Here is a 20,502-nt window from a genome sequence, read left to right as displayed (position 1 = left end):
GTCGTGTCCCGTCACCCTGTCGTGTCCCGTCACCCTGTTGTTTCCCGTCACCCTGTCGTGTCCCGTCACCCTGTCGTGTCCCGTGACCCTGTCGTGTCCCCGTCACCCTGTCGTGTCCCGTCACCCTGTCGTGTCCGTGACCCTGTCGTGTCCCGTGACCCTGTCGTGTCCATGGCCTAGTCCATGTGGTTTCCGGTTCCGTGTCCGTGTCCGTGTCGCTGCCCCTGAGCCTGGTCTCTGTCCCCAGCGGTTGCCGTCACCTGTCGGCTGGATCTGATCAAACTGAAGGCTCTGGCGGTGGTGTGCAGGATCTGAACGCCAAGGCTGACGAAGTGTTTGCCACCATGGAGGACTGGCTCGGCAGCCAGTTCCTGCAGGAGATGGACAGGTAGTGTAGCAGAGTGCTCCCCCCCCTTCCCTCACGCTCTCCCCACCCCTCCTCTAATCTACCACAACCATCCCCTCCCTCTCACCCGCTCCACCCCTTCACTCTCCCCAACTCATCCCCCTCTCCCCTCCTTCCCCCCTCCTTTCCCCTCCCCCCTCCTTCCCCCTCCCCTTCCTTCCCCCCTCCCCCTCCTTCCCCCCTCCACCTCCTGCCCCCCTCCCCCTCCTTCCCCCTCCCCTCCTTCCCCCTCTCCCCCTCCATCCCCTCCCCCTCCTTCCCCTCCCCCTCCTTCCCCCCTCCCCCTCCTTCCCCCCTCCCCCTCTCTCCCTCCTTCCCCCTCTCCCCCTCCATCCCCTCCCCCTCCTTCCTCCCTCCCCCTCCATCTCCTCCTTCCCCCCTCCCTCTCCTTCCCCTCCCCCTCCATCCCCTCCTTCCCTTCCCCCTCTCCCTCTCCTTCCCCCTCTCCCCCTCCTTCCCCCTCTCCCCCTCCCTCCCCCTCCTTCCCCCTCTCCCCCTCCTTCCCCCTCCTTCCTCCTCTCCCCCTCCTTCCTCCTCTCCCCTCCTTCCTCCTCCCCCTCTCTCTCTCTCTCTCCCCCTCCCTCTCTCTCTCTCTCCCTCCTTCCCTCTCCCTCTCTCCCCCTCTCCTTCCACCCCACCTTCCTCATTCTCCCCAACCATTCCCCTCCTTCCCACATCCCCCTCCTTCCCCCTCCCTCCCTCTCCTTCCCTCTCTCCCTCTCCTTCCCTCCCTCCCTCTCCTTCCCTCCCTCCCTCTCCTTCCCTCCCTCCCTCTCCCTCCCTCCCTCCCTCGCCGCCTCCTTCATCTCCCCAAGTTCTCCCCTGCGACAGTCCTACAACGCTGAAACCGTCCGTTTGACCCAATTCATCCATGTTGACCAAGCCGCCTCCCTGAGGTACCGCAATGTGCCTTATTTGTTCCATGTCCCACTGGACCTCCTCCCCTGTCCGTGTACCTGTCTCCTGTCCAAGAGCGGTAAAGGGGAGTGGCAACAGAGGGGGATTCCAGGTTTCCCGAAGGAGGACGACTTTCCCGATGTCCTTGAGTGAACAACCAGGTGTTGGAGAAGCGGAGAGAAAGGAAAGGCATGGCTCCGAGCATCAGGGTGGGAGGAGGTGCAGTCTAGGGGGCTGTGTGAGTCTGTCAGTCTGTAGCAAATATCTGTGGAGCACCAGACAGAGAGATCCAGAAAGTGAGTGGTGGGAGGTGTCAGAGATTGTCCAAGGGAATTTGAGGGAGTCTATGAGCTGTGGTTTATTCTAAAAGGAAAATACAAATAATTCAGGAAATTATGGGCGGGTGAGTCTCATGTGAGGAGGAATTTCTTTAATCAGAGGGCGGTGAATCTGTGGAATTCATTGCTGCAGAGGGCTGTGGAGGCCGTCAGTGGATATTGTTAGGGTGGAGATTGACAGATTAGGGTGTCAGGGTTTGGAGTATGGGGTTGAGAGGGAAAGTTAGATCAGCCATGATTAAATGGCAGAGTAGAATTGATGGGCTGAATGGCCTAATTCTGCAGCTCTCACATGGCCATCCGTGGTGGGGAAGCTGTCGGAAGAGAGTGGGCTGATTAGGGACAGTCAGCGTGGCTTTGTGCAGGGCAGGTCATGGCTTACTAACCTGATTGAATTTGTTGAGGAGGCGTTGAGGGGGATTGATGATGGTGGGGCAGTGGATGTTAGTGAGGTATTTCAGAGAGTCCCTCATGGTAGACTGATCCAGACGATGAAGAGGCATGGGATCCATGGTGACTTGCTTGTATGGATACAGCATAATCTTACCCAGAGCTGAGTGAGGCTGGTGTAGAAGAGTTATTTGGGCTGGATGTCTGTGACCAGTGGAGGTCTGTCTGCAGGGATCTGAGCTGGGATCTCTTATGTAGAAATGACTTGGACATAAATATAGACAGGTAGACACAACATGCTGGAGTAACTCAGCGGGACAGGCAGCATCTCAGGAGAGAAGGAATGGGTGACGCTTTGGGTCTCGACCTGAAACGTCACCCATTCCTTCTCTACTGAGATGCTGCCTGTCCCACTGAGTTACTCCAGCGTTTTGTGTCTACCTTCGATTTAAACCAGCATCTGCAGTTTTTTTCTTACATAAATATAGACAGATTAGTTAGTGAGTTTGCAAATCACACCAAGACTGCTGGGGTTGTGGACTGTGAGGAAGGCTGTCAAAGTATAAAGTGGGACAGAGGTCAGTTTAGTTTATTTTAGAGATACAGCTCGGAAACAGACCCTTTCAGCCCACCGGGTCCGCGCCGACCAGCGATCCCCGCACATTAACACTATCCTTTGGAGTGTGGGAAGAAACCGAAGATCTCGCACAAAACCCACGCAGGTGACAGGGAGAACATACAAACTCCGCACAGACAGCACCCATAGTGGGGATGGAACCCGGGTCTCTGGCGCTGCATTCGCTGTGAGGCAGCAACTTTACCGCTGCACCACCGTGACCGCTGTAAATCTGTCAGTTATAGATACAGGCAGAAATATCTGGAGTTTGATCTGAGCAAATGTGAAGTGTTGCACTTTGAGAGGTCAGATGTCAGGGGAAAGTGCACAGTTGATAGCAGGAGCCGTAACCTTGAGTAGAGAGGGATCTTGGTGTCCAAGGTATCACAAAATGCTGGAGTAACTCAGCGGGTCAGGCAGCATCTAGGAGAGAGGGAATGGGTGACGGTTCGGGTCGAGACCATTCTTCAGTCCAAGTCTCTCTCACTCCCTGAAACTAGCACCATGAGTAGACAGAGTGGTGAGAAAGGCATTGGACATGCTTGCCTTCAGAGGTCAGGGCATTGAGTATAAGATCAGAAAGACATGCTGCAGCTTTATAAAGCAGATGGGCGGCGTTTAGAACATTGTGTTGACTTCTGCTCACCCCATTACACGGATAATGTGGAGGCTTTGCAGCAGATGCAGATGAGGTTTACCAGCACGCTGCCTGGACCACAGCTCGACGACTCCTCACAGATCAAGCTCCCATAACCCCTCCCCATCCCCCCATCACCCAGCTCCCATTAACCCCTCCCCATCACCAAACTCCCATAACCCCTCCCCATCACCAAACTCCCATAACCCTCTCCCCCTCCCCATCACCAAACTCCCATTAACCCTCTCCCCCTCCCCATCACCAAACTCCCATTAACCCTCTCCCCCTCCCCATCACCCAGCTCCCATTAACCCCTCCCCCCCTCCCCATCACCAAACTCCCATAACCCCTCCCCATCACCAAACTCCCATTAACCCTCTCCCCCTCCCCCATCAACAAACTCCCATTAACCCTCTCCCCCTCCCCATCACCAAACTCCCATTAACCCTCTCCCCCTCCCCATCACCAAACTCCCATAACCCCTCCCCATCACCAAACTCCCATTAACCCTCTCCCCCTCCCCATCACCAAACTCCCATAACCCTCTCCCCCTCCCCATCACCAAACTCCCATTAACCCTCTCCCCCTCCCCCATCACCAAACTCCCATTAACCCTCTCCCCCTCCCCATCACCAAACTCCCATTAACCCTCTCCCCCTCCCCATCACCAAACTCCCATAACCCCTCCCCATCACCAAACTCCCATTAACCCTCTCCCCCTCCCCATCACCAAACTCCCATAACCCTCTCCCCCTCCCCATCACCAAACTCCCATTAACCCTCTCCCCCTCCCCATCACCAAACTCCCATAACCCTCTCCCCCTCCCCCATCACCAAACTCCCATTAACCCTCTCCCCCTCCCCCATCACCAAACTCCCATTAACCCCTCCCCATCACCAAACTCCCATTAACCCTCTCCCCCTCCCCCATCACCAAACTCCCATTAACCCTCTCCCCCTCCCCATCACCAAACTCCCATTAACCCCTCCCCATCACCAAACTCCCATTAACCCTCTCCCCCTCCCCATCACCAAACTCCCATAACCCTCTCCCCCTCCCCCATCACCAAACTCCCATTAACCCTCTCCCCCTCCCATCACCAAACTCCCATTAACCCCTCCCCATCACCAAACTCCCATTAACCCCTCCCCATCACCAAACTCCAATTAACCCCTCCCCATCACCAAACTCCCATTAACCCCTCCCCATCACCAAACTCCCATTAACCCCTCCCGCTCCCCATCACCAAACTCCCATTAACCCTCTCCCCCTCCCCATCACCAAACTCCCATTAACCCCTCCCCCATCACCAAACTCCCATTAACCCCTCCCCATCACCAAGCTCCCATTAACCCCTCCCCATCACCAAGCTCCCATTAACCCCTCCCCATCACCAAGCTCCCATTAACCCCTTCCCCTCCACATCACCAAGCTCCCATTAACCCCTCCCCCATTACCAAGCTCCCATTAACCCCTGCCCATCACCAAGCTCCCATTAACCCCTCCCCCTCCCCATCACCAAGCTCCCATTAACCCCTCCCCTCCACATCACCAAGCTCCCATTAACCCCTCCCCCTCCACATCACCAAGCTCCCATTAACCCCTCCCCATCACCAAGCTCCCATTAACCCCTCCCCCTCCACATCACCAAGCTCCCATTAACCCCTCCACATCACCAAGCTCCCATTAACCCCTCCCCATCACCAAGCTCCCATTAACCCCTCCCCTCCACATCACCAAGCTCCCATTAACCCCTCCCCCTCCACATCACCAAGCTCCCATTAACCCCTCCCCATCACCAAGCTCCCATTAACCCCTCCCCCTCCACATCACCAAGCTCCCATTAACCCCTCCCCATCACCAAGCTCCCATTAACCCCTCCCCCTCCACATCACCAGCTTCCATTAACCCCTCCCCATCGCCAAGCTCCCATTAACCCCTCCCCCATCACCAAGCTCCCATTTCCCCCTCCACATCACCAAGCTCCCATTAACCCCTCCCCCTCCACATCACCAAACTCCCATTAGCCCCTCCCCATCACCAAGCTCCCATTAACCCCTCCCCCTCCCCATCACCAAGCTCCCATTAACCCCTCCCCCATCACCAAGCTCCCATTAACCCCTCCCCCTCCACATCACCAAGCTCCCATTAACCCCTCCCCCATCACCAAGGTCCCATTAACCCCTCCCCCTCCCCATCACCAAGCTCCCATTAACCCCTCCCCATCACCAAGCTCCCATTAACCCCTCCCCCATCACCAAGGTCCCATTAACCCCTCCCCCTCCCCATCACCAAGCTCCCATTAACCCCTCCCCATCACCAAGCTCCCATTAACCCCTCCCCATCACCAAGCTCCCATTAACCCCTCCACATCACCAAACTCCAATTAACCCTCTCCTCCCCCTCCCCATCACCAAACTCCCATTAACCCCTCCCCCATCACCAAGCTCCCATTAACCCCTCCCCCATCACCAAGGTCCCATTAACCCCTCCCCCTCCCCATCACCAAGCTCCCATTAACCCCTCCCCATCACCAAGCTCCCATTAACCCCTCCCCATCACCAAGCTCCCATTAACCCCTCCCCATCACCAAACTCCCATTAACCCCTCCACCCATTAACCCTCTCTCCTCCCCCACTCACCCAGCTCCCATTAACCCCTCCCCCTCCCCATCACCAAACTCCCATTTACCTCTCCATCCATTAACCCTCTCCCTCCCCCACTCAGCCAGCTCCCATTAATCCCCTCCCTTACCAACTTCCCATTAACCCTCTCCTCTCACATTAACCCCCCCGCCACTCTCCCGCACTGACCTCCCATTAACCCGTCCTGACCCAGCTCCCATTAACCCCTACCCTCCCTTACCGATCTCCCATTAACACCCCCCCACTCTCCCTCACTGACCTCCTATTAACCCCCCCTCCATCACCGAACTCCCATTACCCCTCTTTCTTCTCTCTCATCGACCGAGCTCTCACTACTCTTCCCTGCCTCAGCGACCTCCCATTAACCTTCTCCTCTCCCCACGCACCCAGCTCCCATTAACCCCTCCACCCATTAACCCCCCTCCTCCCCCACTGACCCAACTCCCATTAATCCTCTCCTCTCCCCCACTGATCCAGCACCCATTAACCCTCTCCTCTCCCCCACTGACCCAGCTCCCATTAACCCCCGCCACTCTCCCTCACTGACCCATTAACCCCTCCACTCCCCCACTGACCCAGCTCCAATTAACCCTGTCCTCTCCTCCAGCATTGCTGCCCTGCTTGCCGTGGGGCTGGAGCACATTGAAGATGGGACCAAGATCAAGTACCACCTGGCGCTGGGCAGCAAGGAGTTTTTTGTGGACGGAGACGTGAAGCTGGTGGAGGATCCGGGGCCGCCGCCCCGCCAGCCCTCCGCCGAGACCCCCAAAGCCGGGCAGATGACCGTGCAGCAGCTGCGGGACCTCGTGCAGCACTTCACAGGCGTGTCGCCCACAGGTGAGGGGGGGGGCCGGCAACAATCTGTCATCATCGTCACCCACGGGTGGGGGGGGGGTGGAGGAGAGGGAAGGGGTTGAGGGGGTGACGGGGTAGGGGGTGGTCTGTTATAACCTTGTACCCACGTACAGGGAAAAGCCTTGTTTGTGTGCTCAACAGTCACATCACGAAGGGAAGGGAGGGGAGGGGGCGGGGGGAGTAGGAAGAGTGGTGTGGATGGGGGGGAGGGGGGTGGGGTTGAGGGGAGGGGGAGTAGGAAGGATGGGGGGGTGGGGTTGACGGGAGGGGGAGGTGGGGTGGGGTTGAGGGGGTGGGGGGAGCCGTATTGAGGGGGATGGGGTGGGATTGAGGGGGGTGGTGGTGGGGTTGAGGGGGAGGGGGTGGGGTTGAGTGGGGTGGGGTTGAGGGGGAGTGGGGTGGGGTTGAGGGGGAGTGGGGTGGGGTTGAGGGGGAGTGGGGTGGGGGGAGGGTGCCGGATTGAGGGGGATGGGGTGGGATTGAGGGGGGTGGTGGTGGGGTTGAGGGGGAGGGGGTGGGGTTGAGGGGGAGGGGAGTGGAGTTGAGGGGGAGTGGGTTGATGGGGAGTGGGGTGGGGTTGAGGGGGAGTGGGTGGCGTTGAGGGGGAGTGGGTGGGGTTGAGGGGGAGGGGAGTGGAGTTGAGGGGGAGTGGGTTGAGGGGGAGTGGGGTGGAGTTGAGGGTGAGTGGGGTGGGGTTGAGGGGGAGTGGGGTGGGGTTGAGGGGGAGTGGGGTGGGGTTGAGGGGGAGTGGGGTGGGGTTGAGGGGGAGTGGGGTGGAGTTGAGGGGGAGTGGGGTGGGGTTGAGGGGGAGTGGGGTGGGGTTGAGGGGGAGTGGGTGGGGTTGAGGGGGAGGGGGTGGGGTTGAGGGGGAGGGGGTGGGGTTGAGGGGGAGGGGGTGGGGTTGAGGGGGAGTGGGGTGGGGTTGAGGGGGAGGGGGTGGGGTTGAGGGGGAGTGGGTGGGGTTGAGGGGGAGGGGTGGGGTTGAGGGGGAGGGGGTGGGGTCGAGGGGGAGGGGGTGGGGTCGAGGGGGAGGGGGTGGGGTCGAGGGGGTGGGGTTGAGGGGGAGGGGGTGGGATTGTGGGGTGAAGAGGGGCAGGGTTCTGGGGGAGGGGATAGAGAGGGGGAGAGGGTGACAGAATGACCGGGCCGGGAGAGGGCTCCCAGTCTCCCTGTGAAGTGCTGATGTATTAAACACTTGCACGCAGGCCTGCTGCTCCACACGCTGCTCCACACGCTGCTCCACACGCTGCTCCACACGCGGCTCCACACGCTGCTCCACACACGGGCCTGCTGCTGCTCCACACGCGGGCCTGCTGCTGCTCCACATGTGGGCCTGCTGCTCCACACGCTGCTCCACACGCTGCTCCACACGCTGCTCCACACACGGGTCTGCTGCTGCTCCACACGCTGCTCCACACGCTGCTCCACACGCTGCTCCACACGCGGGCCTGCTGCTGCTCCACACGCTGCTCCACACGCGGGCCTGCTGCTGCTCCACACGCTGCTCCACACGCTGCTCCACACGTGGGCCTGCTGCTGCTCCACATGTGGGCCTGCTGCTCCACACGCTGCTCCACACGTGGGCCTGCTGCTGCTCCACACGTGGGCCTGCTGCTCCGTGCACGATTTGAGTGCAAAAAAATGTCTGAACATGTTTTCAACTGAATTCAGAGGATTGTTTGTCAGCAAGAAAAGTTACTGATTTGTTATAAAGATTAGCCGTTTGAAATGTCTTGGGATGGCAGAGGTGTGTGAAGGTAGACACGGTGTGACAGAGATGTTTGAAGGTCGTTCCTTTCTACAGAGAGGTTTGGTTCAGTGTAAATGTGTGACCCCTTGGCTGTGGGACGTGGGGAATCTCCCCAGCAGATGCAACCTGCCTGCGTGTGGCATGACCTACACTACACGCAGGTACGGAAGGCGGCATGCGTGTGGCATGACCCACACTACATGCGGGTACGGACGGTGGCATGCGTGTGGCATGACCCACACTACACGCAGGTACGGACGGCGGCATGCGTGTGACGTGACCCGCACCGCACACGGCCACGGACGGCTACATGCGTGTGGCGTGACCCACACTACACGCATGTACGGACGGCTGCATGCGTGTGCCATGACCCGCAGCACACACGGGCACTGCCGCCGACCACACCGGCTGCCCACTCTCCCACCCCCACCCCTCGTTCCAGCCGGTCTGCCAGGGTCACCACGGACTGACACTGGTGAGCACAGCGGCTGCAGGAGGCTGGCCAGGGCCTGGATCCTGCAGTAACCCCGCATAGAATCATAGAAAACAGCACCGAGCCAGCACCGCCATTCATTGTGATCATGGCTGATCATCCACAATCAGTAACCTGTGCCTGCCTTCTCCCCATATCCCTTGATTCCACTATCCCCTAGAGCTCTATCTAACTCTCTCTTAAATCATCCAGTGAATTGGCCTCCACTGCCCTCTGTGGCAGAGAATTCCACAAATTCACAACTCTCTGGGTGAAAAAGTTTCTTCTCACCTCAGTTTTAAATGGCCTCCCCTTTATTCTTAGACTGTGGCCCCTGGTTCAGGACTCCACCAACATTGGGAACATTTTTCCTGCATCTAACTTGTCCAGTCCTTTTATAATTTTATACGTTTCTATAAGATCCCCTCTCATCCTTCTAAACTCCAGTGAATACAAGCCTAGTCTTTCCAATCTTTCCTCATATGACAGTCCCGCCATCCCGGGGATTAACCTCGTGAACCTACGCTGCACTGCCTCAATAGCAAGGATGTCCTTCCTCAAATTAGGAGACCAAAACTGTACACAATACTCCAGATGTGGTCTCACCTGAGCCCTGTACAACTGCAGAAGGGCCTCTTTGCTCCTGTACTCATATCCTCGCACTAACCCCGCTTCCATCTCGCAGGTTTGATGATGAGGAGAACGTTCATCGAGACTCTCCACGACCTGGTGTCGCAGGACCTTGGATCAGACTCTCTCCCTGAACCCTGGTGTAACATCACCTACCCTCAGGTGTGTTGCCTCTGCCCTGGCCCAGCCCACACTCAGCAGGGAGCTATGACGATTTACACCAAAAACAGGCACAAAATGCTGCAGTAACACGGTGGCTCAGGCAGCAACTCTGGAGAGAAGGAATTGGGTGATGTTGCAGGTCGAGACCCTTAGAGTCGTAGAGTCACAGGGTGATATAATGTTGAAACAGGCCCTTCTGCTCAACTCGCCCACACCGGCCAACAATGTCCCAGCTACCCTAGTCCCACTTTACATAGATTACATAGAAAGATTACATAGAAAATAGGTGCAGGAGGGGGCCATTCGGCCCTTCGAGCCAGCATCGCGATTCATTGTGATCATGGCTGATCGTCCCCAATCAATAACCCATGCCTGCCTTCTCCCCATACCATGATTCCACGAGCCTGCGCTTAGTACATAACCCTCCAAACCTGTCCTATCCATGTCCAACTGTTAAACGATGGGATAGTCCCAGCCTCAACTACCTCCTCTGGCAGCTTATTCCATACACCCACCACCTTCTGTGTGAAAAAGTTACCCCTCGGATTCCTATTAAATCTTTTCCCCTTCACTTTGAACCTATGCCTCTGGTCCTCGATTCCCCTACTCTGTGTAAAAGACTCATTGCATCTACCCGATCTATTCCTCTAAGATTTTGTATACCTCTAGAAGATCTCTCATCCTCCTACGCTCCATGGAATAGAGACCCAGCCTGCTCAACTTCTCCCTGTAGCTCACACCCTCTAGTCCTGGCAACATCCTCGTAAATCTTTTCTGAACCCTTTCAATGCTTGACAATATCTTTCCGATAACATGGTGCCCAGAACTGAACACAATATTCTAAATGCGGTCTCACTAATGTCTTATACAACTGCAACATGACCTCCCAACTTCTTTACTCACTACTCTAACTGATGGCCAAAGTGCCAAAAGCCTTTTTGACCACCTTATCTACCTGCGACTCGACCTTCAAGGAACCATGCACCTGTAATCCTAGATCCCTCTGCTCTACAACATTACCCAGAGGCCTACCATTCACTGTGTAGGTCCTGCCCTTGTTCGACGTCCCAAAATGCAACACCTCACACTGCTCTGTATTAAATTCCATCAACCATTCCTCCGCCCACCTGGCCAATCGATCCAGATCCTGCTGCAATCGTTCACAACCATCTTCACTATCTGCAAAACCACTCACTTTTGTATCATCAGCAAACTTGCTAATCTTGCCCTGTATGTTTGATCATTGATGTAGATGACAAACAGTAATGGGCCCAGCACCAAACCCTGACGCACACCACTAGTCACAGGCATCCAGTCTGAGAAGCAACCTTCCACCATCACCCTCTGCTTCCTTCCCTGGAGCCAATTTGCTATCCATGCAGCTATCTCTCCTTGGATCCCATGCGATCTAACCTTCCAGAGCAGCCTACCATGCGGAACCTTGTCGAACGCCTTACTGAAGTCCGTGTACACAACATCTACAGCTCTGCCCTCATCAACCTTTTTGGTCACGTCTTCAAAAAAACCAATCCGATTGTGAGACACAACCTCCCACGTACAAAACCATGCTGACTGTCCCTAATCACCCTTGCCCATCCAAATGCCTGTATATCCTATCCCTCAGAGTACTCTCCAGTAACTTACCAACTACAGATGTTAAGCTCACCGGCCGATGTTGTTCCCTTCTTCAGACTAAGAGTCAGGGAAGACAGAGACACAGAGATATGAAAGTGTAAGGTGTGAAAAAGAGAGATAAAGGGGACAAATATCAAGGAAACTGTAGAACAGACCTTGGTCAGCGAGGGGAGGATTACAACAAAACATACAAAGATAAAATTCAATCAGGAGGACAGTTAAACTGGTCCGATAACTAGGGTGGGGAGTGACAGAGACGGGGAAAGCAAAGGTTACTTGAAGTTAGAGAAGTCAATGTTCATGCCACTGGGGTAGTCAGCTGCCTAAGTGAAATACAGTGCCCTCCATAATGTTTGGGACAAAGACCCATCATTTCATTATTTGCCTCTGGTCTCCACAATTTGAGATTTGTAATAGAGAAAAAAAATCACATGTGGTTAAAATGCACATTGTCAAATTTTATTAAAGGCTATTTTTACACAATTTGGTTTCACCATGTAGAAATTACAGCAGTGTTTATACATAGTCCCCCCATTTCAGGGCACCATAATGTTTGGGACACAGCAATGTCATGTAAATGAAAGTAATCATGTTTAGTATTTTGTTGCATATCCTCAGCATGCAATGACTGCTTGAAGTCTGTGATTCATGGACATCACCAGTTGCTGGGTGTCTTCTCTGGTGATGCACTGCCAGGCCTGTATTGCAGCCATCTTTAGCTGATGCTTGTCCCCCCCCCCCCCCCCCCCACTTTGCCAGTGCCTGTGACGGACCGGGCAGTGTCCAACACTCTCTACGGTCTCCTTTGCTCCTGGCGTTTGTGTTACTGGACCAGGCTGTGATGAACTCCAGCTCCCTCACACTGACCCCTCTCGCACAGATGCCACGTCACTGACTTACACCGACCCTCAGTAACCCCCTCTCACCCAGTGTGACCACTCTGCCCGGTGTGACCCTCTGCCCTCTCCCTAGTGTGACCCCTGACCGCTCCCCAGTGTGACCACTCTCCCCTCTGCCCGGTGTGACCCCCACCCTCTGCCCTCTCCTCCAGTGCGAACTATGCCCTCTCCTCCACAACGACCTCTGCCCTCTCCCCAGTGTGACCTCTGACCGCTCCCCAGTGTGACCCCAGAGTGACCTCTGCCTGCTGCCCAGTGTGACCACTCTGCCCGGTGTGACCCTCTGCCCTCTCCTCCACAACGACCTCTGCCCTCTCCCCAGTGTGACCTCTGACCGCTCCCCAGTGTGACCTCTCCCCAGAGTGACCTCTGCCTGCTGCCCAGTGTGACCCTCTGCTTTGCCCACAGGTGGTGGAGCTAGCGCGGGTTCTGGCTGCAGACTCTGATTTCCTGGACTGGCGGCAGTTTGTGCTCCCACTGGCCCAGCCCTGGCCCTACCCCTCCCTGCAGGAGCTGCTGCAAACCAAGGCCCGGTTCCAGGCCCTGGACCAGGCTGACTCTGGCTACGTTACTGAGCAACGATATGAGCAGGTACTCCACCTGCCCTCCTATCCCCACAGCCCACAGCCCAACCCTCAACGCACCCTCCAACCCAACCCCAACCCACAACGCACCCTCCAACCCAACCCCAACCCTCAACGCACCCTCCAACCCAACCCCAACCCTCAATGCACCCTCCAACCCAACCCCAACCCTCAACGCACCCTCCAACCCAACCCCAACCCTCAACGCACCCTCCAACCCAACCCCAACCCTCAACGCACCCTCCAACCCAACCCCAACCCTCAACGCACCCTCCAACCCAATCCTCACCCTCCCTCTCCCCAACCCTCACCCCTCCTTCTACCCCAACTCTCACCCCCCTCTCCCCCAACCCTCAACGCACCCTCACCCCAACCCTCTACCCCAACCCTCCCTCTACCCCAACCCTCCCTCTACCCCAACCCTCCCTCTACCCCAACCCCAACCCTCCCTCTACCCCAACCCTCCCTCTACCCCAACCCTCCCTCTACCCCAACCCTCCCTCTACCCCAACCCTCCCTCTACCCCAACCCTCCCTCTGCCCCAACCCTCCCTCTACCCCAACCCCAACCCTCCCTCTACCCCAACCCTCCCTCTGCCCCAACCCTCCCTCTACCCCAACTCCAACCCTCCCTCTACCCCAACCCCAACCCTCCCTCTACCCCAACCCCAACCCCAACCCTCCCTCTACCCCAACCCTCCCTCTACTCCAACCCTCCCTCTACCCCAACCCCAACCCTCCCTCTACCCCAACCCTCCCTCTACCCCAACCCTCCCTCTACCCCAACCCCAACCCTCCTTCTACCCCAACCCCAACCCTCCCTCTACCCCAACCCTCCCTCTACCCCAACCCCAACCCTCCCTCTACCCCAACCCTCCCTCTACCCCAACCCCAACCCTCCCTCTACTCACAATCCTCACCTTCTATCACAACCCTTGCTGTCACTGTGTGTGTGCGTGCAGTCACTGTGTGTGTGAGTGTGTGGGGTATGTGTGTGAGTGCGTGTGTGTGGGGTGTGTGTGTGAGTGTGTGTGTGTGAGTGTGTGTCTTTGCCTCTCTCGGTCGCTCTGTGACCCCGGGCTATTGCTGTCGCCAGGTGGAGTTGTGGTTTACAGGAGATGAAGGGATACAGGTGCCTGATGACCCAGTGGAGCCCATCCCCTTCGACAGACTCAGGCAGCTCAAGCAGGTACAGTGGCCCGCCACCCCACCCCCTCCCCACCCCTCCTCCACCGTCCCACACCTCCCCCACCCCTCCTCCACCCCTCCACCGTCCCACACCTCCCCCACCCCTCCTCCACCCCACCACCCCTCCTCCACCCCACCACCCCTCCACCGTCCCACACCTCCCCTCACCCCAACCCCCCCCATCTCCCACCCCTCCACCGTCCCACACCTCCCCCACCCCTCCTCCACCCCACCACCCCCTCCCCACCCCTCCTCCGCCGTCCCACACCTCCCCTCACCCCCACCCCTCCCTCACCCCAACCCCCCCCCCCCCATCTCCCACCCCTCCACCGTCCCACACCTCCCCCACCCCTCCTCCACCCCACCTCCCCTGCACCCCACCTCCCCTGCACCCCACCCCTCCTCCACCATCCCACACATTGCTTCAGGCCTCACTCCCCCCCTCGCCCTGCCCTGACTCCCCCCCCTCGCTCTGCCCTCACTCCCCCCCCTCGCCCTGCCCTCACTCCCCCCCCTCGCCCTGCCCTCACTCCCCCCCTCGCCCTGCCCTGACTCCCCCCCCTCGCTCTGCCCTCACTCCCCCCCCTCGCCCTGCCCTCACTCCCCCCCCTCGCCCTGCCCTCACTCCCCCCCTCGCCCTGCCCTCACTCCCCCCCCTCGCCCTGCCCTCACTCCCCCCCTCGCCCTGCCCTCACTCCCCCCCCTCGCCCTGCCCTCACTCCCCCCCCCTCGCCCTGCCCTCACTCCCCCCCTCGCCCTGCCCTCACTACCCCCCCTCGCCCTGTACTCACTACCCCCTCGCCCTGCCCTCACTCCCCCCCCCTCGCCCTGCCCTCACTCCCCCCCTCGCCCTGCCCTCACTCCCCCCCCCTCGCCCTGCCCTCACTCCCCCCCCCTCGCCCTGCCCTCACTCCCCCCCTCGCCCTGCCCTCACTCCCCCCCCCTCGCCCTGCCCTCACTCCCCCCCCTCGCCCTGCCCTCACTCCCCCCCTCGCCCTGCCCTCACTCCCCCCCCTCGCCCTGCCCTCACTCCCCCCCTCGCCCTGCCCTCACTACCCCCCCTCGCCCTGCACTCACTCCCCCCCCTCGCGCTGCACTCACCCCCCCCTCGCCCTGCCCTCTCCCCTCACCTCCCCTGCCCTCTGAACCCCCTCCTCGCCCTGCCCTGTGTCCCCTCTTACTCCACCCTCTGACCCCCTCGCCCTGCCCTGTCCCCCCTTACTCCACCCTCTGACCCCCTCACCCTGCCCTGTGTCCCCCTTACTGCACCGTCTGACCCCCTCCTCGCCCTGTCCCCCCTTACTCCACCCTCTGACCCCCTCACCCTGCCCTGTGTCCCCCCTTACTCCACCCTCTGACCCCCTCCTTGCCCTGCCCTGTGTCCCCCCTTACTCCACCCTCTGACCCTCTCCTCGCCCTGCCCTGTCCCCCCTTACTGCACCCTCTGACCCCCCTCGCCCTGCCCTGTGTCCCCCCTTACTGCACCCTCTGGCCGCTCCTCATGCTGCCCCCTCCCTCGTCCCTCTTGCTGCTGGTGTGTGCCTGACGTGGGCGTGTGGGGCAGGCTTTCTTCAGCATGTTTGTGGTGGGCAGTGGTGCGGACTGCCGGCTGGACTACAACAACATGCTGCTGTACTTCGCCGCCCACCGGGACCCCGCACAGGGGCTGCACCGAGCACTCAGCCTCACTGTGGGAGACCCTCTCCCCTGGACACCCATCCCCACCGCCAGCCCCAGCCAGGTAAGACCGGGGGGCAGGGAGGGGAAGGGGCAGGGTGGGGGGAGGAATGGGAGGGAAGGAGAGGGTGAGGCAACAAGGGTTGGGTCAGTGTGACGGGATGGGAGACGGGTCGGGGGTGGGGGTGAGTGTGTCGGTGGGTGAGTGTGTCGGTGGGTGAGTGTGTCGGCCTATCGTTGTGTTGCAGTCAGAGCCATGTGTAACGGGGTGAGTGAGTGGGTCGGGATGTGTGTAGCAGTGGGTGAGTGTGTCGTGTCAGTAGTGCAGGTTGGTGTGTTGGTGGGGTGAGTGTGTCAGCCTCTCGTGTTGCAGTCAGAGCTGTATGTAATGAGGTGGGTGAGTGTGGCGGGTCAGTGTGTTGGGGTGGGTGTGAGTGGGGTGAGTGTGTCCGGGTGGGTGTGGGAATGGAGTGAGTGTCGGGTAAGTGTGTCAAGGTGAGTGTGCGGGGTGAGTGTGTCAGGGCAAGTGTGGGAGTGGGGTGAGTGGGCTGGGGTGGTGAGTGTGTTGGAGTGGGTGTGGGACACGAGTGAGTGTCGGGGTGGGTGAGTGTGTCGGGGTGGGTGAGTGTCGGGGTGGGTGAGTGTGGGACATGGGTGAGTGTGTCGGGGTGAATGTGTTGGGGTGGGTGTGCCACGGTGAGTGTGTCAGGGTGAGTGTGTCGGCGTGAGTGTTGGGGTGGGTGTGGGACATGGGTGAGTGTGTTGGGGTGAGTGAGTGTGTCGGGGTGGGAGTGGGTCATAGCTGAGTGTGTTGGGGTGGATGCTGGTGTCAGGGTGGAAGTGGGACACGGGTGAATGTGTCGGGGTGAGTGAGTGTGTTGGGGTGAGTGTGAGACACGGGTGACTGTGTCGGGGTGGATGAGTGTGTCAGGGTGGGTGAGTGTGTCAATCTCTGGTTGTGTTACAGTTGGAGCCATGTGTAAAAGGGAGTGTGTGTGTGTGTCGGGGTGAGTGTCGAGATGGGTGTGGGTCACAGGTGAGTGTGTCATGGTGGGTGAGGGTGTCAGGGTGGGTGGGTGTGGGACATGGGTGAGTGTGTCGGGGTGAGTGTGGGTCACAGGTGAGTGTCATGGTGGGTGAGTGTGTCAGGGTGGGTGGGTGGGTGTGTCAGGGTGGGTGGGTGTGGGACATGGGTGAGTGTGTCGGGGTGGGTGCGTGTGTCAGGGTGGGTGGGTGTGGGACATGGGTGAGTGTGTCGGGGTGAGTGTGTGTCACAGGTGAGTGTGTCATGGTGGGTGAGTGTGTCAGGGTGGGTGGGTGTGGGACATGGGTAAGTGTGTCGGGGTGGGTGTGGGTCAGGTGAGTGTGTCGGGGTGGGTGGGTGTGGGTCACAGGTGAGTGTGTCGGGGTGGGTGGGTGTGGGTCACAGGTGAGTGTGTCGAGGTGGGTGCGTGTGTCAGGGTGGGTGAGTGTGGGACATGGGTGAGTGTGTCGGGGTGGGTGTGAGTCACAGGTGAGTGTGTCAGCCTCTGGTTGTGTTACAGTTGGAGCCGGTTGCCAGCCTGCCGGTGCCTGAGTGGAGGCTGAGCCCGGACGAGGGGCTGCCGGGCGCGGTTTCCCACAAGGTGCCCCTGTCCGCAGTCATCCAGGTGTCCAGTCACGGACCCCCTGCCATCTCCGACACCCACCGGCACGCAGGCCAGGACACCGAGACACAGCAACGCTGCAAGGTACCGCCCGCCCGCTACGGGCACAGTGAGGGTCTGGGCACTGTGAGGGTCCGGGCACAGTGAGGGTCCGGGCACAGTGAGGGTCTGGGCACAGTGAGGGTCCGGGCACAGTGAGGGTCCCGGGCACAGTGAGGGTCCGGGCACTGAGGGTCCGGGCAGAGTGAGGGTCCGGGCACAGTGAGGGTCCGGGCACAGTGAGGGTCCGGGCACAGTGAGTGTCCGGGCACAGTGAGGGTCCCGGGCACAGTGAGGGTCCCGGGCACAGTGAGGGCACTGTGAGGGTCCCGGGCACAGTGAGGGTCCGGGCACAGTAGGCACAGTGAGGGTCCGGGCACAGTGAGGGCACTGTGAGGGTCCCGGGCACAGTGAGGGTCCGGGCACAGTGAGGGTCCCGGGCACAGTGAGGGTCCGGGCACAGTGAGGGTCCGGGCACAGTGAGGGTCCGGGCACAGTGAGGGTCCGGGCACAGTGAGGGCAGTGAGGGTCCGGGCACAGTGAGGGTCCGGGCACAGTGAGGGTCCGGGCACAGTGAGGGTCCGGGCACAGTGAGGGTCCGGGCACAGTGAGGGTCCCGGGCACAGTGAGGGTCCGGGCACTGAGGGTCCGGGCAGAGTGAGGGTCCGGGCACAGTGAGGGTCCGGGCACAGTGAGGGTCCGGGCACAGTGAGTGTCCGGGCACAGTGAGGGTCCCGGGCACAGTGAGGGTCCCGGGCACAGTAAGGGCACTGTGAGGGTCCCGGGCACAGTGAGGGTCCGGGCACAGTGGGCACAGTGAGGGTCCGGGCACAGTGAGGGCACTGTGAGGGTCCCGGGCACAGTGAGGGTCCGGGCACAGTGGGCACAGTGAGGGTCCGGGCACAGTGAGGGCACAGTGAGGGTCCCGGGCACAGTGAGGGTCCGGGCAGTGAGGGTCCGGGCACAGTGAGGGTCCCGGGCACAGTGAGGGTCCGGGTACAGTGGGCACAGTGAGGGTCCGGGCACAGTGGGCACAGTGAGGGCACAGTGAGGGTCCCGGGCACAGTGAGGGTCCCGGGCATAGTGGGCACAGTGAGGGTCCGGGCACAGTGAGGGTCCTGGCACAGTGAGGGTCCGGGCACAGTGGGCACAGTGAGGGTCCGGGCACAGTGAGGGTCCGGGCACAGTGGGAACAGTGAGGGTCCGGGCACTGTGGGCACAGTGGGGGGAGGCCAGTGGTGGGGTCAGTGAGAGGGGGTCAGTGGGTTGTCATTGAGTGGTCATTGACGGGTCAGTGGGTGGTCATTGAGGCGTCAGTGGGTGGTCATTGAGGGGTCAGTGGGGGGTCATTGACGGGTCAGTGGGTGGTCATTGAGGGGGTCAGTGGGGGTCTGGGTGGTCATTGAGGGGTCAGTGGGTGGTCATTGAGGGGTCAGCGGGGGTCATTGAGGGGTCTGGATGGTCATCGAGGGGTCAGTGGGTGGTCATTGAGGGGTCAGTGGGGGGTCATTGAGGGGTCTGGGTGGTCATTGAGGGGTCAGTGGGGGGTCATTGAGGGGTCTGGGTGGTCATTGAGGGGTCAGTGGGTGGACATTGAGGGGTCAGTGGGTGGTCATTGAGAGGTCAGTGGGGGTCATTGGGGGTTCTGGGGGGTCATTGAGGGGTCAGTGGGGGGTCATTGAGGGGTCCGTGGGTGGTCAGTGGGGGGTCATTGAGGGGTCAGTAGGTGGTCAGTGGGGCTGTCAGTGGGTCGTCATTGAGGGGTCAGTGGGGGGTCTGAGGGTCATTGAGGGGTCAGTAGGTGGTCATTGAGGGGTCAGTGGGGGGGTCAGTAGGTGGTCATTGAGGGGTCAGTGGGTGGTCAGTAGGGGCGTTCAGTGGGGGGTCAGTGGGTGGTCATTGAGGGGTCAGTGGGGGGATCAGTAGGTGGTCATTGAGGGGTCAGTGGGGGTGTCAGTGGGTGGACATTGAGGGGTCAGTGGGTGGTCAGTAGGGGGGTTCAGTGAGGGTCATTATGGGGCCGGGGGGTCTGTGAGGGTCCTGGGCCGAGGGGGCACAGTGAGGGGGGGGTTCAGTCATTGAGGGTAGGATCAGTTTACATGGTCTGGGCCAAATGTGGGCAGGTGGGGCAGGCTGAGGCGGGGTACCTGGTTCAGTACAGCGGGGTTGGGCTGAAGGGCCTGTTTTTGTGGTGTATGGTCCTGTGACTGGCAAGTGTTTACGTTCTCTGGCACGGCACCAATGCATTCATCGTCCCACAGCGGGCAAACTCACCTGAGCAAAGTCAGATCCCACAGCAGGCAATGTGGTCCACACAGTGAGACGGGGCCTGGGCTCGGTGCCCAGCGGCTGGGGAAGGATGGACTAAACCATGACTCCAGGAAGCTCCTGACCCCAAACTCCCTCCACAGACGCTGGGTACTGCCGGCACTGTTCCCCCAAAATAGTAACTGAAACGCAGAGCACTATGGCTGTTAGATAATAACCTGCAAACATCTGAAACCATCAGCAGCCCAGCAGTTTGAGTTCACTTCCAGTCAGTCGTTTTTAGTTTTAGTGTATCAGGTGAGAAGCTTTTGTTGCGTGCTAAGCAGTCAGTGGAAAGGCGTTCATAGTGTGCAGGTACATGAGAAGAGAATAGCGTTGTACAAAGTAAAGTCGGTAATGTCTTGTCGAGAAAAGTGCCTTGTCGAAAAAAATGTTCCTTGTTGAGAAAAAAGTGCCCTGTCGAGAAAAATGCCTTGTCGAGAAAAATGCCTTGTCGAAACAAAAGTGGCTTTTCCTGAAAAAAAGTGTATTTTCGAGAAAAAAGTGCCTTGTCCTGAAACAAAAGTGCCTTGTCTAGAAAAAAAGTGCCTTGTCGAGAAAAGTGCCTTGTCGAAAAGAATTGCCTTTGCGAGAAAAAAGTGCCCTGTCGTGAAAAAGGGGCCTTTTCGAGAAAAAAGTGCCTTGTCAAGACTGATCTCTAGTTGTGGTAGGATGGCTCAGTTGCCCGATAACTGCTGGAAAGATGTCCCTGAATCTGGAGGTGTGCGT

At 59.2% G+C, this 20,502-nt stretch overlaps 1 protein-coding gene across 1 annotated transcript in view; it reads left to right on the top strand.

Annotated features, from left to right (window-relative positions):
- Positions 1-20,502, top strand: part of spef2 (sperm flagellar 2) — a 131,003-nt gene that overhangs the window by 101,966 nt on the left and 8,535 nt on the right. The window contains 8 exon segments of the mRNA XM_078430530.1: positions 248-300; positions 303-388; positions 6,538-6,767; positions 9,693-9,799; positions 12,742-12,924; positions 14,013-14,105; positions 15,669-15,845; positions 17,326-17,511. Coding sequence (XP_078286656.1) covers positions 248-300; positions 303-388; positions 6,538-6,767; positions 9,693-9,799; positions 12,742-12,924; positions 14,013-14,105; positions 15,669-15,845; positions 17,326-17,511 — 1,115 coding nt within the window.

The sequence above is a fragment of the Rhinoraja longicauda genome, chromosome 3 (assembly GCF_053455715.1).
Source record: "Rhinoraja longicauda isolate Sanriku21f chromosome 3, sRhiLon1.1, whole genome shotgun sequence".
NCBI classification, from domain to species: Eukaryota; Metazoa; Chordata; class Chondrichthyes; order Rajiformes; family Arhynchobatidae; genus Rhinoraja; species Rhinoraja longicauda.
This window is presented reverse-complemented; position numbering and strand designations above follow the sequence as displayed.